The sequence below is a fragment of the Muscardinus avellanarius genome (assembly GCF_963383645.1).
Source record: "Muscardinus avellanarius genome assembly, chromosome: 11".
Classification (NCBI taxonomy): Eukaryota; Metazoa; Chordata; class Mammalia; order Rodentia; family Gliridae; genus Muscardinus; species Muscardinus avellanarius.
The window spans coordinates 85,092,285-85,119,437 of record NC_137797.1 but is presented as its reverse complement, the minus strand read 5'-3'; the positions used below and the strand labels follow the sequence as shown (position 1 = coordinate 85,119,437).

Here is a 27,153-nt window from a genome sequence, read left to right as displayed (position 1 = left end):
CACAGACACACACACACACGCACACACAGACACACATACACACACACACACACACACACACACACACACACACACAGAGCCAGGCTTCGCAGGCTCTCTAGTCTGATGGAGTCGTCACCGGTTCCCAGGGTTTGACTCCTGACCACTTGTGCCTGTGTGCAGGATCTGATTTCTTACTGTAAATTGCTTCTACCTCTTATCCTTTAAGAGAAGAGAGAGGACTGTGGGAGAAGCTAAGAAAGGAAAGAAAGAAAAGGAAGGAAAGAAGGCATAATTCTGACATGGGGGGACGGAGTAATAATGATAAATCTTCAGCAGAAACTCCAGATTTAAGCCTAGAAGTCACCATTTTTTTATATACTTTATTTGGAAACAGGGTCTCACTAAGTTGCTGAGAGCCTCACTCAGTAGCTGAGGCTGGCTTCGAACCTGTGTGATCCTCCTGTCTCAGCCTCCCAAGCACTGGGATTACAAGCGTGCGCCACCACACCCCGTGTCACCATTGGTTTTAATTGTACATTTGAAGGCTTGCCACTTAGTGAGGTGGAAGGTACAGTTTCTTTTTTTGCAGTACTGAGAAACCCAAGGACATTATAGCTTCAAGCTATACCCCCAGCCCTATATTTTATTTTATTTTTTATTTTGAAACAGGGTCTCACTATGTTGCAGAGGGCCTCACTAAGTAGTTGAGGCTGTCCTCAAACCTGCAATCCTCCCATCTCAGCCTCCCAAGTACTGGGATTACAAGTGTGTGCATATTTGTATGTATATAGTGGCAACTATTACTTCTTTTAAACTACAATTCTATGTCACGTAAATCTTTTGAAATTTGAGATATTTGGAGGAATATCCTAATTTCAATCAATTACAATATACACACACACATATATGTATGTATGTATATACACACACGTACGTGTGTTGTTCTGGGGTTGAAAAACTCAGGGACATTCTAACACTGAGTTATATCCCCAGCCCAATTTTATTTTTTATTTTGAAACATGGTCTCACTCATTTAGTGCATACTGGCCTTGAATCTTCGATCCCTCTATCTCGAGCTCCTAAATATTGAGATTACATGTATACACTACTGCACCAAGCTGAGTTATTAAACACTGTAAACCAGGAGTGATGTGTATACCTACAATTCAAATACTTGGGAGGCTGAGACAGGAGGATTGCAGGTTTGCGGCCAGCCTCAACAATTTATTGAGACCCTGTTTCAAAATAAAAATAAAAGCGGGGCGTGGTGGTGCACACCTATAATCCCAGTATTTGGGAGGCTGAGACAGAGGAATTATAGGTTCGAGGACATCCTCAGCAAATAGACTCTCATCAACCTAGTAAGACCTTGTTTCAAAAAATAAAGATAAAATAGGGCTTTTATTATAGCTCAGAGGTGGAATGTTTCTAGGGTCAATCCTTAGTACCACAAAACAAAAACAAAAACGGGCATGGTGGCTCATGCTTGTAATTCCAGTGCTTGGGAGACTGAAACAGGAGAATCTCCCATTTGAGGACAGCCTCATCAAGAAATAAGACTCATAAACTTCGTGAGACTCAGTTTCAAAAAAAAAATAATAGAGCTGGGGATGTAGCTTGGAGGTAAAATGCCCCCGTGCTCAATCTTCAGTATCACACACACATACATAAAAAGAAATGGTTGGAGGAAGAGCTCAGAGGAAGAATGACCCTGAGTTTAATCCCCAGTAACACCCCCCACATTCACTAACTGAATTAAACTTATTACTGCAAGGAAATTAAGACAATTTTGAAAAAAAAATTGAGATGTTTTTGTGTTTTTTTTCTACTCAACAACAAAACACAAAACAGAATGAAAACACCAAAGTTTGATAATCTCTTTCATGAAAATACAGAAATTGCTTCTTCTTGAAAAAAGGATGTTTATGGCTAAATATGCCTATACTAGCAGTTCACATTTTGATGCTAATTAACTAAAGAAAATTCAGCACTGGTGGTGTGCTGGAAAGGGTTTAAGGACCAGCACCCCGGAGGCGGAGGCCGGGAAAGGTCTCTGGTGGGGAGTCTTGGCCAGTTTCTTAGTGAAAGCACTCCCATCGTGGCTGGCTTCACACTACCAACGCGGCGTCACTGGGGACGGAGTCAAGGGACAGTAAGGGTTGTTCTCTGCTGGCTCCAGCACACACTCAGAGTGAATCAATTTCTTACCCTCTGCTAACTTGGATTTTACTACTCATTATGCTCATGTAATATTATTTATAAAAATGATGAGAATTTGCATGAGCTTGCTGCTATTGGTTACAAAAATCTGTATCATCTTTATTGAACCCAGGGATGCTCTGAGGCGGGTCTCTAACCCTATTTCTTATTTTATTTTGAAACGGGTCTAAGTTGCTGGGACTGTCCTTCAGCCTGTGGTCCTCCTCCTGCTTCAGCCTCCCGAGTACACACAGCGCCGCCATGGCAGGCTCAGTGGGTGACTTTATTTTATTTTATTTATTTATTTTTTTGGTGGTACTGGGGTTCCTGGAAGCCCTTCTACCTCCGGGCTACACTCCCAGACCTATTTTTTATTTGGAAACTGGGTCTCTTACGCCAGCACGGCTGGCCTCGAACCTGCGCGATCCTCCTGTCTCTGCCTCCCAAGCGCGGGGATTACAAGTGTGCGCCACCGCGCCCGGCAGTGGGTGACTTTAACCATCACAGTATGGGATTCCAAAGCAACCGAAAGCAAGCACCAAGGCCTGTGGGAAGCTGCTGCCGGCAGGTGCCAAGCCTGTGGGTAAACAGCCTGACACACATGTCCTGTCTGAGGGTGCCCGTGTTTCGCACAGAAGCTGTACACGCTCTGGGAGATAAACGCCTCACGATAGTGGCTCCTGCAGGCAGAACTGCAGCCATGGCAGCCAGTTCAAGACCAAAGCAGCACTGCCCATGCAGAGCAGATTCACCGAGCGCACTGCTGTGTGCAGACTGGAAGTGATCTCAGGTCAAGCCTGATCGAGGGACTAAGTCCCTAAGGTACGCAGAGGCTTTCCTCCAAAGTAGATTGAAAGGATTTACTACCGTAATCTGAGTCAAACGCAAAGCCCAAACACCACTCACACTGCCAACTGTTGGCTCAGAACCCATGGAAGGGGTGAGGGAGGAGAAAGACCGCCAATGAATTTGCAGCAATGAAGATATTTGCTAATATTTGACATTTTAAAAATACAGCCAGGATTCTTTTAGTTAACATGTCTTAAAATCTTTTTAGAGTAAACTGGAGACATAAATAAGCAACTACTCACTAGATAACCTTTATTGTCATAGAAATTGCCACAATTTGATACCACTTTGGAAGTCTTTTCTGCGTGTGTGTGTGTGTGTGTGTGTGTGTGTGTGTGTGTGTGTGTTAGTTACTGGGGATTGGACTCAGGAGCATTCTATCTCTGAGCTACATTCCCAGTCTGTTTTATTTTTTGTTTGGAAACAGGGTCTTGCTGGGTTGCTGAGGTTGGCCTCAAACCTGATATCCTCCTGTCTCTGCCTCCCAAGTACTGGTGATGTGTACCACCAGACCTGACCAGCATCTCGAGTATTCTAACAGTCTTTAGAGCCACTGTGCCATCTATCCTGAGTCATCCATACTGTCTCCTCTCTTCCTGGTCTTCATCTTTTGCGTCGTCTCTGATTGTATGAAATGCAGAGTAGAGATTTACTTACACAGAACCTCTAAACCCAAGATGCAGACATCCTGGGAACCAGGTTAGCATCAACAGTGGTGTCTGTGTGACCCTGTGATGCCGTGGGAACGTGAAGGGCAATGTGCTGTATTAGCACCGTCCATGGACAGACATTAACCCTCTGGCTTTAGAGCTTTGGATGTGAAGACTTGTTTTCAAGAACTGAGCTCATTTTGTCTACTATTATGTCATATGACCTTGGGAAAGAAAATCACTCTTTGAGCCTATGTTTCCTCATCTATAAAACACAGAAAATGCCGGGTGTGGTGGCACATGTTTGTAATTCTAGTACGTATTTAGTAGTGAGGCCTTCTGCAGCTTCGTGAGACCCTGTTTCAAAATAAAAGAATAAAACAAGGCTAGGTGTATACCTCAGAGGTAGAATGCCCCTGGGTGCCATACCCAGTACCACCAAAAACAAAACAAAACATACACAGCAAACTGCCAGGTATGCTGGTAGGACATACTTGTAGTCATGAAAGGATCTGAGGTTGGAGGCCAGCCTTGGCAATTTAGTGAGGCCCTCCATGACTTAGCAGAATCCTGTTTCAGAATAAAGAATACAAAGGGCTAGGGTGCTGGGTATGGTAGCGTATACCTGTAATCCCAGTACTTGGGAGGCTGAGACAGGAGGACCATAGGTTCAGGGACAGCCTCAGCAGCTTAGTGAGGCCCCGGCAATTTAGTGAGACCCTGTTTCAAAACAAAACAGTAAAAACGACTGGGTGTAATGAGGTAGAATGCCCCTGGGTTTTATATACAGCACTAAAAATAAAAATAAAAAGGGCCGTGGTGCTGGGCATGGTTGTGCATACCTGCAAACCCAGTATTTGAGGCTGAGACAGGAAGATCGCAGGTTTAAGGCCAGCCTCAACAACTTTGTGAGACTTTGAGCAGCCTAGTAAGACCGTTTTAAAATTAAAAATAAAGCCAAGAGTGGTAGTGCACACTTGTAATCCAGCTTTTGGGAGGCTGAGAAAGGAGAGTCTGAGGTTTGAGGACAGCCTCCACAAGCAGTGAGACTCTCATCAACCTAGCAAGACCCTGCTTCCAAATAAAAATAAAATAGGGCACGTGTAAAGAAAGCTCCAAATGCAGGTTACATCCTGACTTTTCTTAAGCTACTTAATTTCGACGGCCTCTTTATCACAGTGGGTCTGGGTAGTATTACCTTAAGCATCCAGTGACATTGTAGAATATGTCAAAGTCAAGCAGACCATTTGCTTTGGGATAGTCTCCTTCGGGCCACCCCGAGAAGGGGATGATGATATTCTCAGTCAGGGTGAGCAGGGCTTCTGTTATCATGAGGTTCTTGAGTTTGTCATTAGAAGACAAATTCCACAACAAACCTAGAAAAAGCACAGGGTTACCATGGGAACAGTGCAGTGTGGGGTCAGGAGCACTGCTGAAAAATCCAGTGAAGGCCATTACCTCTAGGACCATAACAAGTTATAAGGGGGTGCCTGGTATTTGAGATGCGGAGACAGGAGGACTGCATATTTGAGGCCAGCCTGAGCACATTAGTGAGACTCTATTTCAAAATAAAAAACAAAACAGGCCAGGCATGGTGGCACACATCTGTAATCCCGGTACTTGGGAGGCTGAGAAAGGAGAATCGTGGGTTCAAGGACAGCCTTAGCTAGTAGTGAGGCTCGTTAACCTAGTGAGACTCTGTTTCAAAATAAAAATAAAATAGGGCTGGGGATATAGTTCGGAGGTAGAATGCCCCTGGGTTCAATCTCCAGTATCAAAAAAGGGGGAGCTGAGAGTATAGCTTGAGGCAGAATGCCTCTAGGTTCAGTCCATATCTCCCCCAGCAAAAAGATGGGGTGGTGTGGAGGATGGTAAAAAGCCTCTTTCTCAATTGAAGGAACTTTTTTTTTTTTTACAGCTCATTAGATGGTAAAAGAAACTGGTCCCTGAGAATTAAATATATATAACACATATATACAGTTTATATATAAGTAATCTCATAATATAAAACTGCAGGTCTAAACTAATCAGGAAGTATGAATAAATACCAGAAATACTTAAATTTTTATGGCTCTTTCTCTCATTGGAATAACAGACACTGGGCTGGCCAACAGGGAGGCTTGAAATGTCTAACTGCAACTAAGACTTGGGCATTTCAAAAGAGCTCCACTCTTCTCCCTTGGCCACAGGGGAGGCTGTCTCCTGCCTCCCGCCTTCACTCCAGGTACCGATCCCCTGAGAGTCGGCTTCCTATTCATAGCAGGAAGAGCCTGAGGAAGCGGACTGCTTGCACCACCAGCGAATATTTACCAACTCCTACTCAACCAGGGAGATTATGCCCTCCAGGATTTACACTGGCTACCTTATATATTTCTTTTATAGCTTGGCAGTGAAGGACAGAAAAGAATACTGTCTTATCTACCTGCCAATTTACAAGATCTTCTACGGGCTAAGACTAGAACCACAATTACTCCCGTAACTTTCCCCATTCTCTGAACTCCCCCACACTGCAGGGGGAGAGTAGACAGGCCAAGCAGGAAGTTAAGAGGATGCGGTGCGGTGCTTTCCAGGGCATCTGTGAGATGCAGACTGAAGGCCGGTCCTGAGGGAAGAAACAGTGGTACCCACATTTAGGATATGTTACACACACACACACACACACACACACACACACACACACACACACACACTCACTTTCTCTGTGGTGCTGGGGATTGTACCGAGGAATTCTACCTGAGCCACATCCCCAGCCCTATTTTATTTTGAAACACAGTCTTATTAACTTGCTGAGGGCCTTATTATGTTGCTGAGGCTATTCTCAGACCTATGATCCTGTCTCAGCCTCCCAAGACCTGGGATTACAAGTGTGCATCACCATGTTCAGCTATGTTTTTCTTACAAATTTTGTGTCCAGATACTTTCAATTCAGTGAAGAACTGTGTGTCTACGGCTTGCTATTCCAAGTGACTCTGGCAGGTGGAAAGGTGCCTTGACATCTTCCATACCTCAAGAGTTTACTCTAACTGACCGTCACTCAAGGAAAGAAGGGGAAAGAGACAGGGAACAGAAAGAGGAGTGATTCTTTCTGCTTTACCCACCCAGTCAATAATTCCTACTTCTTAAATTTACTGCACTGCAGGGTATGGTGGCCCACCCCTGTGATCCTGGTATTTGGGAGGCTGAGACAAGGAGGTCACAAGTTCCAGGCTAGCCTCAGCAATTTAGTGAGGCCCTCAGCAATGTAGCAAGACCCTGTTTTGAAATAAAACATAAGATATGACTGGAGATGTAGCTCAGAGAAGAAAGCCCCTGGCTTCTATCTCCAATACCAAAAATAAATAAATTTATTTAAAAAAAATTCCTCCACTGTTTGTCCCAAGGAAAAAGATAGCGTTAGGTATAGAGGCCACTCGATTTTATGAACAAAGCAAACACGGTGGTCTTGGCTGAATTCTGTGGTGATTCATCGCCCCTGATTTTAATGAGATAATAGTCTACATAGGTAATTGTCAACTTGTGTAATTATTTGGCCCAACTGACTAGAAAACTTCAGGCCTACTGCAGTCTTTTGGGTTTAAAGAGCTTGCGTTGGCTGTGTGCAAGTAACTAATTTTTGAAATAGCAATCAAATTTCCACTGGGGCCTCTGTGAAGCTTCCACCAATGCCATGGCAGTGGTGCTGGGCTTCTGGCCTGTGGGGAGTCTCCTCCTGATCACACTAGCATTTGGCATGAGCAGGTCCCTCAGCCACAGGGTTTGCAACACAATGACTTCATTCCTCCCACTCCATCTTAAGAGGCCTGGAAGGGGGACAGATAGAATAAAACTCCCAAGGTGGATGTAGACAATTTGAAGGCAGGTCTGAAGCTGAGTTTTGGTTACTAATCTACAAAGGAAAGTTTGAAAGAAAAGAGAGAAAAGAAAAGCTTCCAGAGTCCTAAATAAGCAAACAAATTAACAGCCTCTGCCTGCCAGAGGCTTAAAATGTGAAGCATAATGACACTTCCTTGTTTTAAAATGGACCACACAGGGCACTCAAAGGGAAAGTATACCTTACAATGAAACCAACGAGGATTAATTTGAACAAAAGGAATGGAATTTTTTTTCAGCAATCAATATCTTTCATGGCAAGGCATGCTGTTATTTTTACAGATGTATATGGTTTGGAAATTTTGGGTATAATTTTCTAATTCTTAATACAGTTTATTGTATAAAAATGTCATGGCTGTCACATTTCTAGCTGCACTAAGCTGGAAAAGAGCTAAACTGTTCCAAGAAGTTGGGGTGTATTTAACTCACAGTTGCCAACCCTCACACAAAGACAGACAAAAATAAGTAACCAGTTGCATATTTGGAAAAATGTGCAATAATGGGAGACAAAAGGATTATACCATTATATGGAATTCTTATAAATTACTAAAAATTAAAATATCAGTAGAAAAATAGGGCACACACCCAAAAGGTATTAGGGCTGATATGAATAGGAACGCATGTTGTCTAGTGACGAAAGAAAGGCAGATTTATTTATTATTATTTTTTAATTTTTTATTTGGTGGTACTGGGGTTCCTGGAAGCCCTTCTACCTCCGGGCTACACTCCCAGACCTATTTTATATTTTTGAAACAGGGTCTCTTAAGCCAGCGTGGCTGGCTTCGAACCTGCGCAATCCTCCTGTCTCCGCCTCCCAAGCGTGGGGATTACAAGCGTGCGCCACCACGTCTGGCGTAGAAAGGCAGATTTAAAGAGCTTCATATCATTTTCTGTGACTATGGGAGGCAAAACCAGAAGCTAGGAGTGGAAATTCTAAGGGAAACAATTTGGGCCCACTGAACTGTAAACAGAAGACCTACTTTAAGAGCCAGTTCTATGCCCGGAGTGGGCAAAAATTAGCTTGTGCCTTATCAAAATGTCAACAAAGATACATCCTGAAACTAGTGTTAGGTAGCAGGGTCCAGATGAACACGGTGACAAACCAGCATCATAGTCTTGGGTAATAACCAGATTTTACTGAATTTCAGGGTGGATTCCTAGAATAAATTTAAATATATATATATGTATATATTATTTATAAGTATAAGTATTTAGTAGGTAACTATAAATACACACGCATACTTGTTTCATTTATTTGGTGGTACTGGTATTGAACCCAAAGGCATTCTACTTTTGAGCTACACACTCAGCCCCATTTTTAATTTTATTTTTTGTTTTGAAGCAGAGTCTCACTAAGATGCTGAAGCTGATCTCGAACCTGTGATCCTCTTGTCTCAACCTCCCAAATACTGGGATTACAGGCATGTACCACCACGCCTGGAGATATATATATATAAAATTTCTAATGATTTGCACTAGGAAAACAGTGGATGAGATGAGTAAATAGATGTCCCTTTTGATGATCAGATTCTAGACTGTGATCCTCTGGTCTTAGCCTCCTGAATGCTGGGATTACAAGTGTGCACCACCACTCCTGGCTGTTTTTTTTGTTTTGTTGTTGTTGTTTGTTTGTTTTGAAGGTCTGGGGATGGAACCCAGGGGCATTCAAACTCCAAGCTATATCTCTTTGACTGGAGCAACCTCTTTGCTCCAATCTCTTTGATTGCCATTGGTGAGTTTAAATTTTCTATATCATCTTGGCTCAACTTAGAAAGGTTGTATGTGTCTGGAAATTTGTCAATTTCTTGTAGATTTTCCATTTATATGAAAAGTTTTTCAAAGTAGTTGGAGTATAGTTTTTCAAAGTAGTTTCTGATAATCCTCTGGATTTCTATATGTTTCCTGAACCTGCGTATCGACCTCTTTTTCTCTGTTTAGAAAATTTTCTAAGTCAGGTGTGGTGGTGTATGCTTGTAATCCCAGCATTCGAGAGGCTGAAACCGGAGGATCGCGGTTCACGGACAGCCTCAGCTACTTAGTGAGGCCCCCTGCAACTTAGTGAGATCCTGTTTCAAAATAAAGAATAAAAATAGGGCAGGGGATGTGGCTCGGATGTCAAATACCCCTGGGTTCCATTCCCAGACCCACAAAAAAAAAAATTTCTGATATTACTTCTCTGAAAAGATTATTGATTCTTTTGGTTTCAGGTTCTATGTCTCTTATTCTTAGGATAGCTTTTTTTTCAAACTGTCCTAGATCTGTTCAATATATAATTCATGTTGTAAATCATTTTCTGTAAATTATATAGTATGCATTCATTTTTGGAGTGGTCATCTTCTAAAAGTGAGATTCTATTTTCCATGTGGTCTAGTCTACTGTTTATAGTTTGTATTAATGCCTTTACTTCAATTATTGCATCTTTCACTTCCTTTAAGGCTTCATTTTGATACTTGTTCACGATATCTGATTATTTATTTGTTCCTTCAGTTCTTTCAGGCTCTCTCTAAATTGTTTTCAGAAATCCTGTAACATTGCTACTAATAAAGTTCTCAATTGTCCTAGAAATCTCTACAATTCTTTGTTGGTGGGTTCTGTTATTTTGGGGTTGTGGGAGCTCACTGTTTCCTTTCTATTCTTCCTTCTCAAGATTTCTGGTTTCGTAAATTTATATCCTTGTTGCTTGTGATAGTTTCCTCTCAATCTGTAGGTTTATATCTATTTTCTCTCTCCTAATAGTATCTTATTTTCGAGGTAGATATTTACCACTAGGTATTAAAATTGAATAGCCTCTACTATATGGTTATTCTCTGTTCTCTGTTGTGTATTTATTACCCTTTGATACCAACCTTGAATACAGCATTGGGTTTAATCTCTAGTACCAAACAGAACAAAACAAAAACAAAACAAAACAGGTCATAATCTCTATGAATGAAGCAGGCTTTCTTGTCACTTCTATATAGTCCCTTCTTTCTTATGTGATATGTACAGAAGAGACTAGACAGCCTGCTTCCTTCTTAGAAATGATGATGCGTTGCTCCCAAGTACTGGGATTATAGGCGTATGCCACCTTGCTGAACTGCCCATATGTTTTAACCCAAGGCATAGCTCTGCTCACTCTGGAAAATGCTCACTACTCAATGACCTTAAAAATGAATATCTGAGAATACTTGTTCTCCTTCCTTTTAAAGCAACAGTACCACACTCACCTGCTAAAATGCAGAGGGTAATCTCCTGGGGGTGGTATGTGTATATGTGTGTGGAGGTGTCTTTGATCCTAAAGTCTTTTCATTAAAAGAAGGACGAGTTTTTCTTCTAGACTGGTGCAAAAATATGAGTAAGTTTATGTCCTTTCTGGTGAGTAAAGTTCTGATGCTAGACCTCTTATTCATACATAGAAATAGGTGGTTCCTCTTTTTAATTTGCCTAGAAAAGTCAGGATCTTAAAATTCACCAACTCTCTTATTTGTGGGTCATCTAGATATTCTCAAGCCACGACTCCTTGCTTGCGACAGTTGGTCAGACATCTACAGGGTTTGGAAAACTTCTGAGTGTTGCAGTTGGCACCACAGTTATGTATGTAAGTATGATGTGAGTGGCCACACAGAATGAAAGGATGTGGTGGAACTTCAGAGAAGCCTTTAAAATTCTTTTGAAGGTATGACAATGGAAGGATGGGCCTAGAAATGCTTCACAGAAGTGAATGTGTGAAGCTCGGTGCAGTAGCACATGCCTGTAATCCCAGCATTTCAGAGGCTCAAATGAGGATTGCAGGTTCAAGGCCAGCCTCAGCAACTTAGCAAGATCCTGTTTCAAAATAAAAACGCAGAAAAAGGCTTGGGGTGTATCTCATGCAGAATGTCATTAACTTCAATCCCCAGTACCCCCCCCCCCAAATAAAATAAACTTAGAAATGAATTTGTATCAGCTACTGAAAGATGAAAAGGTTCACTAACTAAGCAGTCCAGGTGCGGAGGATTCCAGGCCATGTCAACAACAGAAACAAAGATAACAAGACAGAAATTAGCTTTGGAACATACTGGCAGGTCTTTTAGTATTTCAGAGCCAGGGCTAGAATGGTATAAGAGCCACTGCCACCCATGGCTGTCAGGCTCACATCTTAAATGCGGGATGCCCTGGACTTCTTCTTATGGGTAATAAGGAGAATTATAGGACAGCATTCTCATTTTAGAAATAAGTCACCAGAAGCAGAGTGGAGGGTAGCCTGGCAAGGGGTAACAGAGAAGCACAGGAATCAGGTAAGACAAGGAAAAGAAAAGGAGAGGGGAAAAGGGTCACGGATGAACCAGGTGGCTAGGTGTGACAGCATATGTAATCTAAATGTGTGGTAGGCTGAGACAGGAGGACTACAGGTTCAAGACCAGCTTCTCAGAAACTTAGTGCGACCCTATTTCAAAACAAAACATACCAATAAAAGGCTGGGGATGTAGCTCAGAGGTAGAATGCTCCTGAGTTCAATCCCCAGTAACACACACACACACACACAAATGCGCGCACACACACACACACACACACACACACACACACACACACACGGTGCTTCTTGATCCAAGAGTTTTAAAGATGAGCTAAGCTGCTTCCCAAAAATGAGTCACCTGTGTCATCATGTGTCTCAAAAGGAGTAGGTAGGATAATATAGCAACATACCCAGGTGAAACTGGATTCAAACCTGGATTTTGCTGTTTCCTACTTCTGTAAGCTTGTGAAATTTACTTCCTGTCTCTGAGCCTCACATTAACCATATGCAAGTCATCAGGTACACCCATACCCCTTATGGAGTTGTCAGAAGAAACAGATGAAAGCCCTCGCCTAGTGATCAACTCATAATAGGGGCTCCATGAAGACTCCAAGATATAGACCCAGAAGGAAAGATTCACATATAGAGTAACTCGCTTAGTGTTTCTAAACAAAGATATAAACACGTCTCTGTAGGTCAACAATGTTTCTGAGGCCCAGAAAGTACTTATTTAGCTCTTTATTTGTACAGCTAAAGGGAATAATTTAGAGCAATTTGTATTAAATGTCCAAGTATCAATTCAGTTCAACTATAATGAACACCCCCAGTAGGGAGGTTTGGCGAATACTAGACATCCTGGGTATTGCACAATCAACTGCATTTATCAGCTCTATAGATGATCTGATGGTGCCTAGGTGGTTTCTATGGCATCAATTCCACAGAATGTTCTCTGAATGTAGTTTCCTATTGCTTTTGCAAGAAGAGCTTAGAAGTATGGCTTGACAGATTCTTCCTTTGAGCCCCTACACCCCCAGCTTTCTAATTACCAATCACCCTCATCCTGGCCACTGTCTCCCAGGACAAGCAGCTTCCCTTTGTGGTACTGGGGATGGAACCCAGGTGCATTCTACCTCTGAGCTATACTCCCAGTCCTATTTTTTTATTCTCTATTTTGAAACCGGGTCTCACTGAGTTGCAAAGGGCCTAAGTAGCTGAGGCTGTCCTCAAACCATGATCCTCCTGTCTCAGCCTCCCACCATACCCGGCAAGCAGCTTCTCTTTGTTTCTTTGCCTTATAGTGATGTTTACTTTTTCAGGAATAACTTTCACTCTTTTTAAAATACCAATCCAAAGTGTGCCCCCTTTCCTTGGGCTCATAGCAAGACTCATCTCCTTTACAGAGTCTTTTTTTCTACTCTAAAGCAAGAAATTCTGATTCTCTCTTATGGCTCATTGTGTGTGTGTGTGTGTGTGTGTGTGTGTGTGTGTGTGTGTGTTGTATTGGGGATTAAACCCAGGGTGTTCTAACTCAAAGCTACAATCTGGCACTACTTTAGTTTTAATTTTAAACAGGGTCGTGCTAAATTATTGATGGAGGTCTTGAACCTGTGATCTACTTGTCTCAGCCTTCAAAGTACTGAAATTACAGAAATGTACCACTGTTCCTGGATCCAAACCTCACATTTAGAAGCCAATATTTTCTTCATTAAAATGTATTAATGAGGCCGGGTGTGGTGGTGCACGTTTGTAATCCCTGCGCTTGGGAGGCAGAAGCAGGAGGATCGCACAGGTTCGAAGCCAGCCTTGCTGGCTTAAGAGACCCTGTTTCCAAATTAAAAAAAAAAAAAAATATATATATATGTGTGTGTGTGTGTGTGTGTGTGTGTGTGTGTGTGTGTGTGTCTGGGAGTGTAACCTGGAGGTAGAAGGGTTTCCAGGAACCCCAGTACCATACACACACACAAAAAATGTAGTAATGAGATCTGGGTGGGTGACACCTGCTTGTAATTCTAGCATTTGGGAGGCTGAGACAGGAGGATCTCGTTTTCCAGGCAGCCTCAGCTACTTAGTATGACCCTTTGCAACTCAGTGAGACCTTGTTTAAAAAAAAAATAGGGCTGGGGGTGTAGCTTAGAGGTAGAATGCCCCTGGGTTCTAACACCAGTACCATAAAACAAACAAACAAACAAACAAGTAAATAATTAAAATGTAGCAATAAAGCTGGGCATGATGATACTTGCCTGTAACCCCAGTACTTGGGAGGCTGAGACGGGTGAATCACAGATGCAAGGACAGCCTCAGCAAGTAGAGAGACTCCCATCAACCTAGTGAGACCCTGTTTCCAAATAAAAATAATAAAATAGGTCTGAAGATGTAGTTTGGAGATAGAATGCTCCTGAGTTACATCCCCAGTACCACACACACAAGCACACAGATAAAATCTAGTAATAAAGCTGGACAAGAGGATCATGGGTTCAGTGGGACGCTCAGCAACTTAGCAAGACTATGTTTCAAAATAAAAAAAAAATAAAAGGGTTAAGGGGATAGCTCAGAGGTAAAACCATTAATACTAATATAAGTAAATAAAAATAATTGTGAGATCTGTTCTTTTGTTTTTATGCCAACCATCACATAATCTTTCATGCTTAAGCAGGTGGAAAAATAAAACCAGCAACCTCCCTGGGCTGTCACTCTCAGTGACTGACACGTAAAAGCCATCTTGCAAATGTTGGCTGAACGAATGATATGATCTTAATTTCAGCAGATATTTTAATATAAATCACAGACATGAAAGGAAATCTCTCCTGGGACATACAACATGCTGGCAGAGGGCAGCATGGAACCAGCCCTTCATATAATATTGGATAATTATTATTGTCTTTTTGCTTTGTGGTACTGGGGGTAGAACCCAGAGGTTTTCTACCTCCAGGCTATACTTCCAGACCCATTTTATACTCTATTTGGAAACAGGGTCTCACTAAGTTGCTGAGAGCCTCACTAAGTAGCTGAGGCTGGCTTCGAACCTGTGCGATCCTCCTGTCCAGCCTCCCAGGTGCTGGGATTACAAGCACGCACCACCACGCCTTGCAGTATTGTACAGTTAAATACATCAAAATGGGGAGAATGTGTCTGGCATGTGCAAGGCCCTGGGTTTGATTTCCAGCATAGGAAAAAAACATAAAAAAAGTGATATTTTAAGTAAGATATGATGATTTTTATAAAAAAATAGCTGTCTAACAATGAATAGAAAGGATAAATGAAAAATATATTCAGTTTAAAACAGTATTTATAGCTGGTATGGTGTCATCCTCCTGTCTCAATAATAGGGAAGCTGAGACAGGAGGACTGCAGGTTCAAAGCCAGCCTCAGCAACTCGGTGAGACCCTCCGCAATCTAACAAGACCTTGTTTTAAATAAAAAATAAAATAGGGCTGGTAGTGTAGCCTGGAGTTAGTGTCCATGGTGCACCACCATGCCTGATGTGGCATTGCCTGGCTATGTGGCTTTTCAAAGCATTAATCAGAACACTGTCAACTGTCACCACTATTTGTGAGTGTGTGTGTGTGTGTGTGTGTGTGTGTGTGTGTGCGCGCGTGCGCGCACGCTCGTGCATATGGTAGTAGAGATTGAACCTACAGGCATTTTACCTTTGAGCTACATCCTCAGCACCTTTAAAAAAAATTTTTTTTTTTGTGTGTGTGTAGTAATGGAGGTGGAAGCCAGGGGCTTTCTACCTCCAGGCTATACTCCCAGACCAATTTTATGTTTTATTTGGAAATAGGGTCTCACCAAGTTGCTGAGAGCCTCATTAAGTAGCTGAGGCTGGCTTTGAACATGTGCGATCCTCCTGTCTCAGCCTCCCAAGTGCAGGGATTATAAGCGTACACCACCATGCCCGGCCTTAAAATTTTTGTTTTAAAACAGAGTCTCTTTAGGTTGCTGAGAGCCTCGCTACATTGCTAAGGCTGGCCTCAAAACCGTAATTCTCCTGTTTTAGCTTCGCAAATACTCGGGTTATAGGCATGTGCCACCGTGACTGGCTATTACCATTAAAAATTTTTTTGATATATTAAAAGGCATTAACTTCTTTGAATTTTAGTTTTTTTGACTGTAAAACTGAGATTTAATACTTAATAATACATCAGAACCCAGGATTTGTGTAATGAATACATTTTAAAATGTTTGTACGTCACTTTTCACATGACAAGTTTCTCCAAGGTGATGCCTCTGAGGATGGCACTGGGCGACCTTCCTGCAGGGTCTGTAATATTAGTATTGCATGCGGGAAACAAGCGGACACAGAGAGTGGGAGCAAAGGCATCGTCTGTGCTGGAACATCCTTGACCCGTTTCTTCCTCACAGAAGCACAACTCATCTGAAGGAAATGAGTCCCCCTTTTCACACTACAAAGACATATGCTAAAGCTGTTGTTAATTTTCTCTGAATGGCTCATCTTTCCGATCACTGGGCAGAGAAGATACTTATTTGTCCAAATCTATATTCAGACAGAAATATAGAGAACCAAAACACGTATCCAGTCCATCTCTTCTCTTTCATTTCTGGAGGGAGTTGAGGAAAAAACTATGGAGATATTATTGAGAAGGATCTAGGGGGTGGAAAATGGGGAAAAAGTGTCTTACATTTTTATTAATTTGACGAAATTGTTCTGAACATTGGACCACTTTGACTTTCTATTTCACCTTCCTTGGATAGATCAGAAAGCTAAGTGTCTAGTAAGAAAAAGAACTGAGTGTGATTCTTACAAGTTTCCTTCAGAATATTTCAGTCACCTGGGACATTAAAACCTGACCACTTCTCAAACTACTGAGCTAGCTGGCTGTTAGTGGATTTATGTGAAATTTATATAGTGAATCTTGTGGAGGAATTGTTTGCAAGACATTTAGTGAAAGGTGTGTAGGGTTTCTAAATTAAAATGTTACGTGAAAGCTTTGGAACATTTTCTCCTTCAAAAAAAAGGAGTTCAGATATGGCTGAGTCTGGGCTCTAGGCCAGCAGCAGGTAGCAACATTCCTTTAAAGCCTGGGCAACAATGGACCCATCAATCACCAACTCCAGGAAGCTTAAGAAAAACACATGACATCACACATCTGGCTAGCCACGCTGTGCTGTACTCTCAAATACTCAGTAAGCCCTACCTGTTATTTGCTTTTTGGTCTCCAAGTCTCTGGTTTGCTTCAGTACTTGAAGCAGCCGCGGCACCCCGTTGAGTTCGGCTACCTCTAACTTGTTGTCATTGTCTTCGAACACCAAATTTCTCAAGGCCCCGCACACGGCTCGCTGGACATCTTCATTCTGGACTTTGAGTAGCTGCAGGAGCTTGGGGATGCCATGGAGCTGATGAACCTTGGGGAAGAAATGGACATACAGCTCCACTTTATTTTTTAATATTTATTTATTTATTTATTTATTTATTTATTTATTTATTTATTTATTAGTGGTACTGGGGTTCCTGGAAGCCCTTCTATATCCGGGCTACACTCCCAGACCTATTTTTTTAGTTTTGATAACAGGGTCTCTTAAGGCAGCGCGCTGGCTTCGAACCTGCGCGATCTTCCTGTCTCCGCCTCCCAAGCGCGGGGATTACAAGCGTGCGCCACCACACCCGGCTACAGCTCCACTTTAACTAATGCATTCTCATTTAATCAATGCGTATTAATTCTGACACAGTAGCAATCTGTTAAATGTACCATGAAGAGATGAAGTCCACTGATGACTGCAGTGCTCATCAGTCAACAACTGCAAGCAGAACTCCCTGCGAGTCACTGCACAACGCACTCCCGGTGCAGGGCAGTGTCTGTCATCCAGGTGCTTGCATGGGGAAAGTTAAGGGATGAAGGGTGAATAGAGCTAGGGGAGTAAACAGAACGAGCTTGGTGCGTAATAAAAAGAACTAGGGATCTAGGGAGTAGGTGAAGTTTTATGAAAGAACACCAAATTATCTGAGTGCTTTTTTGAGCACAAAACCTTAGAGTCAATATAAAATGAAACTGCCTTCATCAATAGTAGAAATAAATCAAGTTACTTTTATGATCATTTGCTTTGAGTATTCAAGAAGATTTATATAAATTATGCAAAGCTTTGAATTTAAATAAATAATCTTACATGTGCTATTTAAAAAATGTTTCCTCTTTCCACATAAGTAAGAAAGAACATGTCTACTGAAGAAACGGCCATATTAGCAAAGGAAGAGAAAAAGTTTCGATCCAGAAACTACAAATGTTTAGAAGAGGCCAAACAGTGTCAATGTGAACAAACTTAACTTGGTGTTTTAGGCTATCAATATCATCAAAAGGAATCAAGAGGTGCACACAGGACTGGTGCAACGGGCAAGCTGCCGTGGTCTGCAGCTGCTGCTGCTTGTCAGTGGTACCCACTTACATCTGACTCTAAAATCTTTAAGTTGGCAAGAAAGTATCAAAGAACTCCAAATGACACGAGTGCATTTTCACTCCTGCTACACGACTTGGTTGCTTTCAGCATCTTAATGCAGAGATTTTAGAAAACAAGTTGCTATGAATGGGTATTGGGCAGGAGGGGCACCCTAAATGCCCCCAGTCTGAGCTCAGGGGAGAGCTGCTCCTGGGGCACAGGAACACGGGCAAACTTCTACATACCAAAGTCTAGCCAGTACTTGGGAGACTGAGGAAGGAGGATTGCAGATTTGAGGCCAGTCTGAGCAAGTTAGTGAGACGAAAAATAAAATGGGCCTGGGGTACAAGTCAGAAGTAGAATGCCTCTGGGTTCAATCTTTAGTTCCCAAAATAAAAAGGTCTAGCTTCTGTCTCATGTAAATAGTATAAATGGTATTTATGATATGATCTTCCAATCTTACATCTTCTTTTAGGATTGGGAAAAAGACTAGCAAGGCAGAAATAGTAATCGAGGTTGTAAAATGATCTGAAAAATTATAAAAATAACTACAATAACAAAAAAGCAGAAATAACCACTCTTCTATCAGTGAGGTGTGAACATAGTGTTAAAAAAGTTTTAGAGAGCCGGGTGAGGTGGCGCACGCTTGTAATCCCAGTACTTGGGAGGCTGGTTCAGGAGGATTTCATGGGTTCGAAGCCAGCCTCAGCTCCTTACTGAGGCTCTCAGAAACTCAGTGAGACCCTGTTTCCAAATAAAGAATAAAAAATAGGGCTGGGGGTATAGCTTGGAGGTAGAATGCCCCTGGGTTCCATCCCCAGTACCACAAATAAATAAAATAAAATAAAATAAAAAGAAGGCTGGGGGTGTAGTTTGGAGGTAGAATGCTTCTGGGCTTAATCTTCAAAACTAAAACAACAAAAAATAAAAACAAGACCCTAACAAGTATGTATTCCTGGGTGTTAGGAGAACACTGCTATGTCCTGCTTCTACTGGGTGGCTTCTTCCAGAGGGGCGTTTGCAGAACAGGAGACAGATGAGAAACCAGCCAGCAGTTCTGTTGAGCTATATCTAAAGCCGTTCTAAGTATCCTAATGTAGTCAGATATCAATGCCAACAATAAAGATTTTTTGCTCTCCACTAAAATTAGCTCAGCAGATCACTATTAGATCACTCCATCTATTTCTATTACTGTATTTCCTCTTTTTTTTGTTTTGCGGGTCTGGGAATGAAATCCAGGGGCATTCAACCTCCGAGCTATACCCCTTGCCCTATTTTTTATTCTTTAATTTGAAACTGAGTCTCACTGAGTTGCAGAGGGCCTAAGTAGCTGAGGCTGTCCGCGAGCCGTGATCCTAATGGTGCACCATTCCCGGCTGTATTTCCTCTTACAGGTAAAAACAAAAACAAAAATAAAAAACCCCAAAACACTATTTCTTTTTGTATGTGGTACTAGGGATTGAACACAGAGGCACTCTACCTCTGAGCTGCACCCTCAGCCCTATTTTATCATTATTTTGAAACAAGGTCTCAAAGCATCGATGAGAGGTTCAGTACTTGCTGAGGCTGGCCTTGAACCTATAATCCTCCTGTCTCAGTCTCCCAAGTACTAGGATTACAGGTGTGTGCCACCATGCCTGGCTCACAATTTGTCTTAAAGCAGCCTGTAGTTCTTGTGTTTCTCTAATTTTCTCCATTTTTATTTCCAGTTCAGTTTAAGGGGGTTAAATTCACTTAATGAAATTTGTGAATGCCAGCAAGTCTGAATCTTTGTGGTAGCAGCATACACATCCGGAAGAAAAAAGAAACTCCCGTTTGTCCCCAGGTACTCTGGCTGCTTTAGAAATATTTCATTAACTTAATTTATAATTTATAAGTTGCCTTCTTCAAAAATGATGGCCAGGTTGCATTTCAGGCACGTGGAAGCGTCCTGTCTGACTCGCCACCTTCATCCCTTGGGCTTTCAGCACTTGCTCTGGTCCAAAAAGAGGCTCCGTAGACTTGCCAGTGCTCAGATAAAGCTGACATCCGCTCCTGCTCCACCTGCTACATAATCTGACTCCCTTGCATCTGGAACTTATCCCAGGTTTAAAAATAGAATTTACTTACTTTTATCCAACAAATGGATATACATCACACAAATACAAGCAGACGAGGACATTCTCCTCCTTGTGTTTAACTAGAGGATGGTAGGTGATGAACCCTGCATACATTAAAATCAATGTCACAAGCATGGCTTAGTCCCAGAAAGGTTTCACGAGTTTTCCAGAAATACTGAAATCCTCAAGGGCCATTTTCCCTCTTGTATTTTATTTTTATTGTTTTTATTTTTTTGGTGGTACTGGGGTTCCTGGAAGCCCTTCTACCTCCAGGCTACACTCCCAGACCTATTTTTATACTTTTTTTTTTTTTTTGAAACAGGGTCTCTTAAGCCAGCGTGGCTGGCTTCGAACCTGTGCGATCCTCCTGTCTCCGACTCCCAAGCGCGGGGATTACAAGCGTGCGCCACCACGCCCGGCTTCATTTTCCCTCTTTAAAGGAAGAAAAAAAGGAATGGGCTAACATGACTGTCTCAGAACTTCAGAGGCAGTGGAGGCACACCTGTGATTCCTGTACTTGAGAGGCTGAGAACTTAGTGAGGCCCCCAGCAACTTAGCAAGACCCTGGTTCAAATTAAAAACTAAAAATGGCTGGAGATGTAGCTCGCAGGAAGGATGCCTGGGCTCAACTCCCGGGACCATGACAAGAGAACTTTAACTTTCTCTGTGGCTTTATGCCAGTGGTCTTCCCTGCCAGCTATAAAATGAGTAAACGATGGGCTGACTGCAGGCAGCGCGTCAGCGCAGGGAGGCGCCGGCCTGGGCCACACGAGGCCTCTGCTCTCACGCCCTTCCAGCCTGGAGTGTTCTGCCTGGTCCCTCGGTCTGCAATCCCTACTCACCCTGCGCAGCGCAGCGCAAACGTCACCTTCCTGAAATGCCAGTCCCTTCCTCTTTCCCTCTTGTTAGAATTAATCATCCCTGGTAAATTGGTCTAACCTTTCAGGAAGGCAAGTGGCACCATGTGTCAAAACTTTTACAATATTCGCTTTTGGTAATGTTCATTGGGAGTTAATGTGAAATGTAGACATGGACTAACATAAAAATAGCAACTGCAGTAAGTACAATAATAAGAAATGAGGAACTATACATAGCCGAGGTGGGGAAGGCTGGTGATGGCTGTCACGTGTCCACAGGGTGAGGTGTCCACGGGAGGTAGCGCAGTGTTTGAACTGACAGACATTTTGTTAGTCATGTAGTTCTCACTCAAATGGGAACTGTGAGACGAGTCATCACAAGCTGGGCACACGGCATTGCTCAACACGCAGCGCTCACCATGGTTACCATTAGGATCCCTCCATGAGACCGTGGCTTCAAATACCGTCAATGTTAAAACTCTTATGACAGCCGGGTGTGGTGGCGCACGCTTGTAATCCCCGCGCTTGGGAGGCTGAGACAGGAGGATCGCACAGGTTCGAAGCCAGCCTCAGCTACCTGGTGAGGCTCTCGGCAACTTAGTGAGACCCTGTTTCCAAATTAAATATTAAAAAAAATAAGTCTGGGAGTATAGCTCAGAGGTAGAAGGCCTCTGGGTTCCACCCCCAGTACCACCAAAAATAAATAAATAAATTAAAAACTCTTATATTATTTTTTTTAAAAAAATAAAATACCTTTGTGTTTCTATTCATAAATGCAAGTATAAGTATAAAGGGGATGAGACTAGGGGGTCTGGGAGAACTGACTGAGGCATGAGTCATGAGTGGGGTTGGTATTTTTTTGGAGGGGGACTGGGGACTGATTGGGTCCTGCTAAATTGCTGAGGCTGGCCTCAAATCTGGAACCCTCCTGTCTCAGCCTCCCAAGTTCTAGGATTACAGATATGCCTGGCTGAGTTTTATAAGTTTTATAAGATTTTCTGGCAGTCACCACTTCAGTGATAAATTTTGAAGCAGGCATGGAAATAAGGCCATTTACAAGAGTGTCTTGCAGATTCAACTAAGGGATTTATCTTTTACCCTGCAGGCAAGAAAGAGGGGCAGTTGTTGGAAAGTTCTCCCTGGGTGCTGGAAGTTTCAGAGACTGAGTGAAAGGAGGTAAGAGCGGAGGCAAGATATTAATTAATTAGGAGGCAGGTGGTTTAACTGATGTTGGTGACGGGGTCCAGGGTAGTAGCAGTGAGTAGGGAGTGAAAGATATGGGGAGATTCAAGATACTTCTGGGAGCAATATAAGGCTTGAGGACTGAGTAAATATGACAGGTAACAAGAAAATCAGAAGAAGAGAAGGTAGTCAGGCATGGTGGCAGCATTCCTGTAATCCCAGTCCTTGGGAGGCTGAGACAGGAGGGTTCCAGATTTGAGGCCAGCCTCAGCAATTTCGTGAGACTCTCAGCAACCTAGTGAGACCCTATTTCAAAACAAAAAAGTAAAAGGGGTTGGGGAATGTGCCCTTGGGTTCAATCTCCAGGATCAAAAACAAAACAACAGAAGGTTCTGTTCAAGTTTTGCTGTCTAACTACTTGATTGAACTACTGTTCACTGTCAGAAAAATACAGGTTGAGTTTCCCTAATCTGAAAATCCAAAATCCGAAATGCTCCAAAATGACGCCACAAGTAGGAAATACCACTCTATGAAACTCCGCTTTATGCACACAATTATTAAGAATATTGCATAAACCAGTCACGGTTGGCCCATAACTCTAATCCCAGTACTTGGGAGGCTGAAACAGGAGGGTCACAGGTTCGAGGACAGCCTGCCTAACGTTGACTCTCAGCAACCTAGTGAGAACCTGCTTCAAAACAAAAAAGTAAAAAGGGCTGGGATATAACTAAAGAAAATGATAACAGATTGGATCTACACAAAGAAAGAAAGACACTGGAACAACTTAGTGGAAGTGGAAAAACTCCTGAAAGACACAACTACCACAGCTCACTGCAGGAAAACGACGGCCCGCATGGCCGCACAGCGAGTGAGCAAACCGAATCTGTAGTTGTTGAGTTTCTCTCACAGACAACTTCAGGTCCAGATGGATTCCCTGGTGAATTCTGTCAGAGAGTTAAGGAAGAAATAATATCAACTATAACCAGACTCAGAACAATAAAAAACTCAGAACACTTTAAAATTCATTCCGTGAGGCTAATATTATCCTCAACATAAGTCAGACAAAGGCATCACAAGAAAATTACAGATCACATCTTTAAATACACATGTACAATTTTACCAAGTCTAACTAAGAATATAAAAAGTGACGGTACAGCATAACCGAGTGGGATTTATCTCAGGAGTGGGGTAACATTTCTAAATCAATCAAAGTAATTTATCATAATGGCACAATTTAAATGGAAAACCATAAAAATAATTTCAATAGATATATAAAAAGCACTTGACAACCCAATATTTTAGTTTCTGGTACCTGACACTGAACCTGGGAGTGCTCTACCTCCAAGCTACACCCTGTGCCCAATTTTTTTTTAAAATTTTTTATTGGTGCACTGTATTCATAGATCATAGTGGGATACAAAGAAAACTTTTGTAGACATATATGCACACATCGCCAGTCAACCCCCACCTGATCCCCACCCTATTCCCTCCCCATCCCTCCTTCCCATGCTTGGCTTAGTGGTTGACATCTAGTATTATAGCAATTTATCCAAAATTAAAAATGATAATCTCACATAACAGTTTCATTTGTCTGATACCAAGCTTTTGATAACATACAGATAACATTTCAATATTTCTTTATTTCTTTTTGCTTTCTTTCTTACCAGATAATATTTTTTTCTTTTTTTTTTTAGGTGAAACTATCATATATTTATATATTTATTTTTCAGAAAAAAATCTATCCTAATATGGAATATGGATTCTAGATACTCAAAACGATCTCGAAAAAGAACAAAGTTAGGAGATGTATATTTTCGGATTTCAAACCATATAAAGCTACAATAATTGAAACAGTGTAGTACTGTTCTAAAGGCAGATATATAAACTATTGGAGCTAAATAAAAGCCTAGAGCTAAATCCTTCCATATATTGTCAAGTTATATTTGACAAGGTTTCCACGAACATTTGGTGGAGGAAATAATAATCTTTTAACTAAATAATGTTGAAAAATTAAAATTACATGAAAACATTTCAATATTTCTTTTTGCTTTCTTTCTTACCAGAGAATATTTTTTCTATTTTTTTAGGTGAAACTATCATATATTTATATATTTATTTTTCAGAAAAAAATCTATCCTAATATGGAATATGGATTCTAGATACCCAAAACGATCTTGAAAAAGAACAAAGCTAGAAGATATATATTTCCTGATTTCAAACCATATAAAGCTACAATAATTGAAACAGTGTAGTACTGTTCTAAAGGCAGATATATAAACCATTGGAGTTAAATAAAAGCCTAGAGCTAAATTCTTCCCTATATTGTCAAGTTATTTTTGACAAGGTTTCCATGAACATTTGGTGGTAGAAATAATAATCTTTTAACTAAATATTGTTGAAAAATAATACTTACATGGAAAAGAATAAAGTTGGACCCTTACCTAATCCCATATACAAATATTAACTCAAAATAGATAAAAGACCTAAATATAAATCTTAGGACTATAAACTTTTAGAAGAAAATCTGGGTCATAAAACCTCACAACATTGAAATTGGGAGTGATTTCTTGGTTATGATTTCAATGGCACAGGCAACAGAGGAGTATACAAACTCCCTAAAAAATAAAAAAATATTGTATATCCAAAGACAATGTAAACAGAGTTAAAAGATACTAATAGAATGGGATAAAATATTTCCAAATGCTATATCTGAAGGTATATTAATATTCCAACTAAACATCCTAAAAATTAACAACAATAAAGGCAAACAATACAATTTAGAGATAGGTAATGGACTAACATAAATAATGAATCTCCACAGATAACCAATCTTAGTTGTCTGTTGGATGGAAACTCTTGTTTCTCTGGTTCTGGTGTGTGTTACCTATTTCTTCTTTGTAGTTAATCTCTTTGAGTATTTTCTCTAGCGCTGGTTTTGAAGACATAAATTCCTTCAGTTTCTGTTTGTCATGGAAGCTTCTTATTTCTCCATCTAATTTGATAGAAAGTTTTGCTGGGTAGGAAATTTTTGGCTGGAAGTTGTTTTCTTTCAGAGTTTGGAATATGTTACTCCAAGCCCTTCTGGCTCTCATGACTTGGTTTGGGAAGTCTGGAGTGATTCTAATTGGTTTGCCTCTGAATGTCACTTGGTCCTTTGTTTTTGTTGCCTTTAAGATTCTCTGCTTGGTCAACAATATTTAGTTAAAAGACTAGTATTTCCTCCACCAAAAGTTCATGGAAACCTTGTCAAAAATAACTTGACAATGTATGGAAGAATTTATCTCTAGGCTTTTAATTAGCTCCAATGGTTTATATATCTGCCTTTATAACAGTACTACACTGTTTCAATTATTGTAGCTTTATATGGTTTGAAATCAGAAAATATACATCTTCTAGCTTTGTTCTTCTTTGAGACTGTTTTGGGTATCTAGAGTCCATATTCCATATCAGGATAGATTTTTTTCTGAAAAATAAATAAATAAATGTATGATAGTTTCACCTAAAAAAAAAAAAAAGAAAAAATATTCTCTGGTAAGAAAGAAAGCAAAAAGAAATATTGAAATGTTATCTTTAAGTCATCAAAAGTTTGGTACCAGACAAATGAAACTGTTATGTGAGATTATCAATGTTAATATTGTATAAATTGCTATAATACTGGATGTCAACCAGTAAGCCAAGCGTGGGAAGGAGGGATGGGGAGGGAATGGGGTGGGGATCGGGTAGGGGCTAACTGGGCGAGATGTGCATGTATGTCCACAAAAGTATTTTCTTTATACCACTATGATGTATGAATACATTGCACCAATAAAAAATAAATTAATAAAAAAAATAAAAAATAAATAAAAAATAAAAAAAAAAACTAATTACCTTCTCAATCACTCTCAATTCATTGGTTTAAGAATTTAAATTTAGCATTTTAAATGTTTTGTTTAATATTGAAGACATATTGGGTTAGAAGCAGTTTAAATAATCTAGTATTTTGATGAAAACTCCAAATATATAAGCTATTCAAATTCTCAAGGCAATATTTGTATTTATCAGAGGGAATAGGGAGAAAGAGATTGAGAAGAGAGAATGTTAAGAAACTCTATACCTCAATCATAATTCTCATCATTAGTCGTGTCCCTTGTAAAAAAAAAAAAAAAAAAAAAAAAGATTCTCTGCTTGGCTTCCATATTGGTCATTTTGACAATTATGTGGTGTGGGGATCCTCTTCTCCGATCCTGTCTAAAGGGAGTTCTATAAGTTTCCTGGACCTGTGTATCAACCTCTTGCTCTATGTTTGGAAAATTTTCTATTACTTCCTTGAAGAGATTGTTGATCCCTTTGGTTTCACTTTCTTTTCCCTCCTCTATTCCAATTATTCTTAGGTTAGCTCTCTTAAAATGGGCCCATATTTCTTCAATGTCAGATTCCTGCTGTCGGATATTTTTTCCTAGATTAGAAACTATGCGTTCATTTTTGGAATGATCATCTTCTAAGAGTGAGATTCTGTTCTCCATGTGCTCTAATCGGTTGTTCATGCTTTGAATTGAGGCCTTTACTTCATTAATTGCATCCTTTATCTCTTTTTGGCTCTCTCTGAATTCTTTTTGAAGCACCTCTATTATTTCTACAGTTATTTTCCTGATTTGATCTTCTAGAAATCTCTGATTTTCTGTTTTATCGGGTTCTGATATTGTGGGGTTGTGGGCATTCATTGCTCCAGTGTTATTCCTCTTTCCCATGATTTTGGAAGTTTGTTCCTTCTCTGGGTTCTTCCCTTGGGTCACTATGACTTCACTTAAGGTGCTCTGGATCTCGAGTCTGTAGTATCTCAG

At 40.9% G+C, this 27,153-nt stretch overlaps 1 protein-coding gene across 2 annotated transcripts in view; it reads right to left on the bottom strand.

Annotated features, from left to right (window-relative positions):
* Positions 1–27,153, bottom strand: part of PKP2 (plakophilin 2) — a gene marked incomplete at both ends in the record, with an annotated part of 88,529 nt that overhangs the window by 26,165 nt on the left and 35,211 nt on the right. For both annotated transcript variants that reach the window (XM_080705954.1, XM_080705955.1), the window contains 2 exons: positions 4,879–5,056; positions 16,962–17,169. In XM_080705954.1, the coding sequence (XP_080562080.1) occupies positions 4,879–5,056; positions 16,962–17,169 (386 nt within the window). The remainder of the gene's footprint in view (positions 1–4,878; positions 5,057–16,961; positions 17,170–27,153) is intronic.